Genomic DNA, 8,615 nt, shown 5'->3' with positions numbered 1-8,615 from the left:
TCTTATGATTCAAAACCATAACCACATGGCTTTTTTTTTCTAAGCTATAAACTGCCAATTCCTTGCCACCACAGAGTGTTTGCTTTATACCCTCTTCACATAGTCTTTCAAATGGCTTCTTTTCATCAACCAGGTCTCAATTCAAATGACTTTCTTAAGAGGACTTCACTGAATACCCTAATTTTCTCCCCTTTGAGTTCTCCATCTTAAGAGTTTATGCTCACTTCTTGATAGATTTTGGCTAATTCCTGACCTTGTTTTGGATAAATTGTGAGTTCTGGAGTTAGTCTACCAGGTTGTGAATAGTGGCTTTTTGCTACCTACTAGCTTCCATCTGGGCAAGTTATTTAACCTGCACTTATTTTTCTGTAAAATGGAATAATCATATTTTATAAGGTTGATGCAAAAGTTCAATGACTTAAACCTTAAATTCATAGAACTATACCAGGCTAGTCATTGTTTTCTGTTGTAGATACAGTAGGATTGATATTAAAATATGTCTCTTGAAGTACAAGTCTACTTCTTGAAGTACAAGTCTATTTCTATTTCTTAATTTGTCTACTTCTATAACTTCAAATCTAGAACACAGTCTGGTATTCAATAGATCCTCAAAAAAAAAAAAAGCATGATTTATTGTTACCTGACTAGTGACCTGGCAAAAGACAGCTCTGATTAAAGATTTTCAAAATCCAAATATTTTTAAACAGTGTGGAGAAATTTACTTTACTATCTGCCATTAGTTTCATGCTAAAGCTGAAACTCCAGTACTTTGGCCACTTCATGCGAAGAGTTGACTCATTGGAAAAGACTCTGATGCTGGGAGGGATTGGGGGCAGGAGGAGAAGGGGATGACAGAGGATGAGATGGCTGGATGGCATCACTGACTCGATGAATGTGAGTCTGAGTGAACTCTGGGAGTTGGTGATGGACAGGGAGGCCTGGCGTGCTGCAATTCATGGGGCCGCAAAGAGTTGGACATGACTGAGTGACTGATCTGATCTGATCTGATCTGCCATTGGCTCTAGCAGAAATTTCCAAAGTGCAATGTAACCTTGAACAGCAGATTTCAGTTACTGAGAGCTAGATACTTGAGAAATCTCAAGTACTATAAAGGAGAATCAGTAAGAAGCAGATCACAGGGGAACTTGACCTCCAGCCTTGATGCTGATATTAGTGATGAAACCACCAGATCCAGATAGAAATTGCCTCCTTGAAGTAATCCTTGAATGTAAAGGGAACCAACTCAGGCAGTTTCCTGGAAGAAATGGATCTGGTGGTAAATTATTTGGCCCCAATTCCAACAAGTTATAGAGGGTAAGTTTCTACACAGCACCATATAATTCTTGGAACATCATCTGGGTGTCCTACAATTCAACTCAATTCTTAAGAATCCTAATAGACTATTGGCTTCCTTCTCTCCTCCCATCAGATACCAGTATCAAGTCCAGGTTGTTACCTGTACTTCTGACCTATAAATTGGTACTTCTGACCTATAAATTGGCTATAAATTGGTGGTTCCCAGGATTGCCTCCTTCAGTTCAGTTCAGTTCAGTCGCTCAGTCGTGTCCAACTCTTTGCGACCCCATGAATTGCAGCACGCCAGGCTTCCCTGTCCATCATCTACTCCCGGAGTTCACTCAGACTCACGTCCATCGAGTTGGTGATGCCATCCAGCCATCTCATCCTCTGTCATCCCCCTCTCCTCCTGCCCCCAATCTCTCCCAGCATCAGAGTCTTCCAATGAGTCAACTCTTCGCATGAGGTGGTCAAAGTAGTGGAGTTTCAGCTTCAGCATCAGTCCTTCCAATGAACACCCAGGACTGATCTCCTTTAGAATCGGTTTATTTGCTAGAGAGGTTCGCAGAGAAACAATATACTTACTGGATCACTGGTTTATTATAGAAGGATATAACTCAGAAAGAGCCAGATGGAAGAAATGCATAAGGCAAGAGAGTGGGAAAGGGAGAGAAGCTTCCATGCCCTGTCTATGAGGGTGCCATTCTCCCAGCACATCCACCTTCTGGGTTTGCCAATCCAGAAGCTCTCCAAACCCTATCCTTTTGAGGCTTTATAAAGGTTTCAGTAATCAGCATAATTGGTTGTCATTGACCTGCTGCTGCTGCTGCTAAGTCGCTTCAGTTGTGTCCGACTCTGTGCGACCCCACAGATGGCAGCCCACCAGGTTCCTCTGTCCCTGGAATTCTCCAGGCAAGAATACTGGAGTGGGTTGCCACTGCCTTCTCCTGTCATTGACCACAGGCAATTAATTCAACATCCCAGCCCTCTTCCCTCCTCAGAGATTGAGAATGGGATTGAATGTTCCAACCCTCTATTCGCGTTATTGGCTCCATTGTCAACCAGCCCCCATCATTAGATGAGGTCCCCAAATCACCTGATTAACATACCAAGAGACCCCTTTGTCACTCTCAACACTTAGGAAATTCCAAGGGTTTTAGGAGCCATGAGTCAGGAACCATGGACAAAGACCAAATATAATGAGAAACATGTTTTGGTCAACTAAATTACCAGATATATATTTTCCTTATAAAACACAATATCATAGATGTCTTTCAGTGATCAAGATTGGCTTAAAAATGGGGCAGAATATGCCCTATGAATGAGGAGTGCTCTAGATCATATTAGTATATCCATCTTGGGCTGTGATGGAGAAGTAAGAAGCAGGGTAAAAATCAGACATAGACCATGGGGAGTCTTTCTCAGTGTTGTTGGTTGAATGGTTCAGTGTTGGTTAAATTGAATGGTTCAGATTTGGATAAAATTGATCACACATTTTCAGATTTTTGCTAAGATTGTTATGTTAAGTTCATGTACCATATGTTGATTTTTACCACTTTATTAGAAAATCTTGTGAAGGCTGAATATATTCTTCTAGGCTAAGAAGCAGAGGAAGTGTTAGGCCTCTTTATTGTTAGCCTCAAATAAATGATTTTAAATTAGAGTTCAATGGTACATTAGTCACACAAGGAAGCTGAATCTACCATTTACTTTATCAAATTGTCTCTACACCATTCACTGTGTTTGTACACTGTAACAAGTGTTATAAAATACTGTGTTTGGCTTTTGGCAGGGTTTTTTTTTTTTTTTTTTGGCTGTAGCATCTGTTCAGAGTGTCAGAGTACAAATTTAGAAGCTTATATATAGACTCAGCAGGTCATCTTTTCATGAGCTGATTTGTTAAAAATTTCTCAAGTAAAGCTACTATTTGTTGGAGGATCTTTCAACATAAAATAATATAAAGGTATGTGTCTGATCCTTCTAAAGAATTTGGCACTTAAACAAAATACAAATCTAGGTTATATGAGGACTGCAAAACCAATAATCATATTAACATAAAGCTTTGCATGTTCTGAAAACATAGTGTGCTTTCAGTAAAATTATTGCCTATGCTTTATAATAACATATTTTCATTGACTGAAAAAGTTATGCTCTTAAATTCTAAATTTTTTAAATTGCAAGTTATTAAAAGATTTTACACTCTCCTAGTCCTGATTTTAGTTTATATAATTTATAGCTACTTTTATACATATTACTAATGAAAAATCTTGATTTATTATATCAAATGTATGAGTCTAATTTTAGAGTAGCTTTTTGCATTTTTACTGAGCTGAAAAGTGATATATTTGACAATTGTTACTTGAATATTTCTGATTAATGAGGCCCTTAGAGCTCAAGTTGTTTATGCAATTTCATTTGAAATGTATTATAAGTAGTATACCATAGATTATTATACGAACTACTCCTAGTGATTTTCAAATTCTTCTTTTGAAATAGAAAGCTTTTCAAAGGAAAATAAGGGTTAAAATGTTGAGTTGAAAAGATTTTTTACTCCATTTCTCTAATTTTCATCCAAATAGACACTATTACCCACTTTGCTATTACTTTCTTCCCCAACTTTTTCTCCTGTCGTCTTTGTTTTTCCCTCTGGTATTCTAGCCCTTAGGTCTCAATCAAGACTATATGCACTGCTCTTCATTCCCAGTAGTGAGTAGAAACTATGCAGAGAGTGTATGGAAACAGGCTCTTTTCCTATAGCCAAATCAAGCCTTTCTTCCTCTGACTCAGCAGAAGCCCTGGTGCGGCAGACAGGGCAAGAGAAAAGGAAAATGTTCCAAACACCATTTAAGAATTAGAAAGTAGAACTGGAAGATTAGTTTTGAGGGTTTTATCTTTGTTTGGGGGAGTAGAGAGGCTATTAGCACACTTTAAAGCTCTATGAATAAATCAAGCTTATATATTATTATCAGCCATTTACTTCCTGGCTTTGCAAAGAGTACAGATAGATGATGCACATACATACACACACACACACACACACACACACACACACGCTATTCAGTTCAGTTCAGTTCAGTTGCTCAGTTGTGTCTGACTCTTTGCGACCCCATGAATCACAGCACGCCAGGCCTCCCTGTCTATTACCAACTCCCGGAGTTCACTCAGACTCACGTCCATCGAGTCAGCAATTCCATCCAGCCATCTCATCCTCTGTTGTCCCCTTCTCCTCTTGCCCCCAGTCCCTCCCAGCATCAGAGTCATTTCCAATGAGTCAACTCTTTGCATGAGGTGGCCAAAGTATTGGAGTTTCAGCTTCAGCATCAGCCCTTCCAATGAACACCCAGGACTGATCTCCTTTAGGATGGACTGGTTGGATGTCCTTGCAGTCCAAGGGACTCTCAAGAGTCTTCTCCAACACCACAGTTCAAAAGCATCAGTTCTTTGGTGCTCAGCTTTCTTCACAGTCCAACTCTCAGTGCAAAAGTAATTGCAGTTTTGCACTGTTGAACTTTGCTGTTTGATATTGGAATACATTCTTAAGTGTGATTATGTTATACATTACTTTAATGTGCATTTATTGCTTTATGTTTTTTTGCTAATGACATTACTTTCTGTGTATTTTATATATATACAAATTGGGCTACAAAGTTTTGCCTCATCCTCTATATTCACTTGATCTCTTGCCAACCGACTACCACTTCTTCAAGTATTTCAGCAACTTTGCATGGAAAACTGGACAAGGAAATGGCAACCCACTCCAGTATTCTTGCCTGGAGAATCCCAGGGACAGAGGAGCCTGGTGGGCCGACGTCTATGGGGTTGCACAGAGTTGAACATGACTGAAGAGGCTTAACAGCAGCAGAAGCAGCGTGGAAAATACTTCCACAACTAACAAGGGGCAGAAAATGCTTTCCAAGAGTTCATTGAAACCAGAAGCACAGATTTTTACGCTACAAGAATAAACCAACTTATTTCTTGTTGCAAAAATGTGTTGATTATAATGGTTCCTATTTTAATTAATAAAGATATGTTTGAGCCTAGTTATAATGATTTCAAATTCAAAGTCTGAAACTGCAATTACATTTCTCCCAACCTGAAGTGAAGTATAAGTAGCTCAGTTGTGTCGCACTCTGCTACCCCATGGATAGTCCATGGAATTCTCTAGGCCAGAATACTGGAGTGGATAGCCATTCCCTTCTCCAGGGGATCTTCCCAACCAGGGATTGAACTGAGGTCTCCCACATTGCAGGCAAATTCTTGACCAGCTTAGCCACCAGGGAAGCCCTTGCCCCAACCTAAGTATGTATAACGTGTGTATATATATATGTATGTGTATATATCTATGTGTATATATACATATATACACACACACATATATATATGATACATATTTTCTTGTGCTCAAAAATCACTGCAGATAGTGACTGCTGCCATGAAATTAAAAGGTGCTTGCTACTTAGAAAGAAAGTTATGACAAGCCTAGACAGCATATGAAAAAGCAGAGACATTACTTTGCCGATAAAGGTCTGTATAGTCAAAGCTATGGCTTTTCCCATAGTCATGTATGGATGTGAGAGTTGGACTATAAAGAAGGCTGAGTGCCCAAGAACTGATGCCTGTTGGAGGAGACTCTTGAGAGTCCCTTGGACTGCAAGAGAATCAAACCAGTCAATCCTAAAGTAAATCAGTCCTGAATATTCATTGAAAGAGCTGATGCTGAAGCTCCAATACTCTGGCCACCTGATGTGAAGAGCCTGTTCATTAGAAAAGACCCTAATTCTGGGAAATATTGAAGGCAGGAGAAGGAGATGACAGAGTACAATATAGTTTGATGGCATCACCAACTCAGTGGACATGAGTTTGAGCAAGCTCTGGGAGATGATGAAGGACAGGGAGGCCTGGAGTGCTGCAGTCCATGAGGTCACAAAGAGTCAGACATGGCTGAGGGACGGAAAAACAACAAATATATATATGTGTGTGTATATATATATATGGATATGTATGTGTATAGCTATCTATATATGTGTTTTTAAAGTGAGGAAATAACATTATTTAAGGGAAAATCTTCAAGATGTATACCAACTTTTAAACTTTTTCTCTTAAACTGCTGAGAACAAGGTATTAGGTGAAGATTTTTTTTTTTTTCAGATAATTAAAATCAATTTTGGAGAAGGAAATGGCAACCCTCTCCAGTACTCTTGCCTGCAGAATCCCATGGACAGAGATGACTGGTGGGCTATGGTCCATAGGTTCACAAACAGTTAAAAACAACTGAAGTGACTTTGCACACACACAGGCAAAGTCAATTTAGTTACAGTCCTGCTTAGTGAAAACTTCAGAAAAGTTAATTGAAGGTATATAGGTTTTGTAAATGGCTTTCTAACATACATTTCCATACCCTTCCCCCATTCAGAGAATACCTTGTTTTCTAATAGGAATCCAGCCATGATCATATTGTCTATTAATCCTGTAAATACCTCAAAAGAATTTTATTGATTCCTAATCTTCTCCATTTTTCACTCATATTTTTCAGGATGTCAAACTTGGGACAATTTGACTCTGACTTTTACCAATCTAATTACACCGTTGATAATCAGGAGCAGACTTGTAATGATTCTAATGCCTGTGGAAATCTTTATGGATCTAGAAAGTAAGTACTTGACATGGAGAAAATATGTTCTCATTTTTAAAAGTCATAATATTTTGACATGGGGTTTCAGGTAGGGTGGTTTCCTTGGGGGAAGATAAACCTCTCCCCATTATTTCTCAGTAAAATGTCCAAGAAGAAATGTCAGGAAAGGGCAGGGAAATGCATTCAGTTCTCCATGAATGCTTTTATTGCTGCAGGCCCATTTATAGGTGAAGGGCTTGTCTCCTCTTTTCAAAATATCACTTAACAGGGAGTGTGAATACAGGCCCTGGGCAAACAAAACATTTTCTTTTTACCTGATATTTTCCAGGACACCCTTCAAGAAACAGCTTTTATTCAATTTAATAAATATTTATTTAGTGCCTACTTGTGTGTCAGGAGTTAAGGAAGGTGCTACAAACCCAAAGATAAAGAAAAAATCCGTAATCTTTTCCCTCACAATATTTAAAAATTTATGTTGAAGGGGACAATTAAATATGCTATTATAATGCAATGTGGCAATTCCTAAATGAAATCTAGATATACATAATTCAGGATGTGTTAGCTATTTAAGTTGAACTAAAATTAAAGATGATTAAGAATTTAGTATTTATCCTTTACTAATGCCCCAAATAGGGCAGGTAGGATTAGAAGAATTTGGCTTAAGTTCTGTCTCTAGCATTCATTTTTTGTCGCATTAAGAAAGACAACTTCCCTGACTGAGTGTCTTAAACTGAGAAATAAGGATATTAATAATGAGTTAATAATAAGTTAATTCTCTACCTCATGAGAATTATCTGAAAAGCAATTTTGATAATGTGTAGGAAAGTGTTGCTGCTAAGTCGCTTCAGTCGTGTCCGACTCTGTGCAACCCCATAGACAGCAGCCCACCAGGCGCCCCTGTCCCTGGGATTCTCCAGGCAAGAACACTGGAGTGGGTTGCCATTTCCTTCTCCAATGCATGAAAGTGAAAAGTGGAAGTGAAGTCGCTCAGTCATGCTCGACTCTTAGTGACCCCATGCACTGGAAAGTGTATGTGAAGGTAAAACCGTTATAGAAATGTTATTTTTTCATATAACTATAGTTTGTAGAGGCAATGGACACTTTGTTGCCAAGTCACTTAAACATTGTATTTGGTTATACAGTTGCTTCTTTAAATATTCTTCTTTAAATAAACTTCTAACCCATAGTTATATGGGTCTAGATTAGTGAAAGGTAAGAAGGAATACAGAGAAATTAGAGAACTTTTCCAAGGTCATATAGCCAGTAAAAAATGAGGTTAGCCTACTAACCCTAGGGTATTGGATTAGACCCAGAACTAAGGTAGTCATATAATTTATTGTAAAATCAAGACATTTTGAGAGTAAAATGTGTGTTATTGGTAACAATGTTGATACTAAGAATAAACTGGATCATCTTAGGAAAACCGGGATGTGTGTTTCTTATGCCATTCCAACAAGTTTAGGGCAAAAAACTTCATAGCAAACATTTCAAATGTATTAATTCTTGAAGTGTATTTTTCACACACAGATAAGTACCTTGAAAAATTAAGAATAAAGAGAAAAAATAAAACAGAATAAATACAACTGGCAGTGGTGACTCTTCTGTTTCAACTACACCCTAGACAATCTTGACATTATTTTCATGGGCTGATGACTCCTACAGACACAGGCAGATACGTGCTGTTTTC

The 8,615-nt window shown here is 38.3% G+C and overlaps 1 protein-coding gene across 1 annotated transcript in view; it reads left to right on the top strand.

Moving 5' to 3' along the window:
- Nucleotides 1-3,163: 3,163 nt before the first annotated feature.
- The window catches only part of YIPF7 (Yip1 domain family, member 7), a 32,629-nt gene continuing 27,177 nt past the window's right edge, over nt 3,164-8,615 (top strand). Inside the window, exons 1-2 of the mRNA XM_010858855.1 lie at nt 3,164-3,259; nt 6,830-6,946. Of these exons, the coding sequence (XP_010857157.1) occupies nt 6,831-6,946 (116 nt within the window). The 5' untranslated portion in view covers nt 3,164-3,259; nt 6,830. The remainder of the gene's footprint in view (nt 3,260-6,829; nt 6,947-8,615) is intronic.

The sequence above is a fragment of the Bison bison genome, unplaced genomic scaffold (genome assembly GCF_000754665.1).
Source record: "Bison bison bison isolate TAMUID 2011002044 unplaced genomic scaffold, Bison_UMD1.0 scf7180017864451, whole genome shotgun sequence".
Taxonomy (NCBI): domain Eukaryota; kingdom Metazoa; phylum Chordata; class Mammalia; order Artiodactyla; family Bovidae; genus Bison; species Bison bison.
Note: the sequence above shows the minus strand (reverse complement) of the source record. Positions and strands in the feature narration are given on the sequence as shown.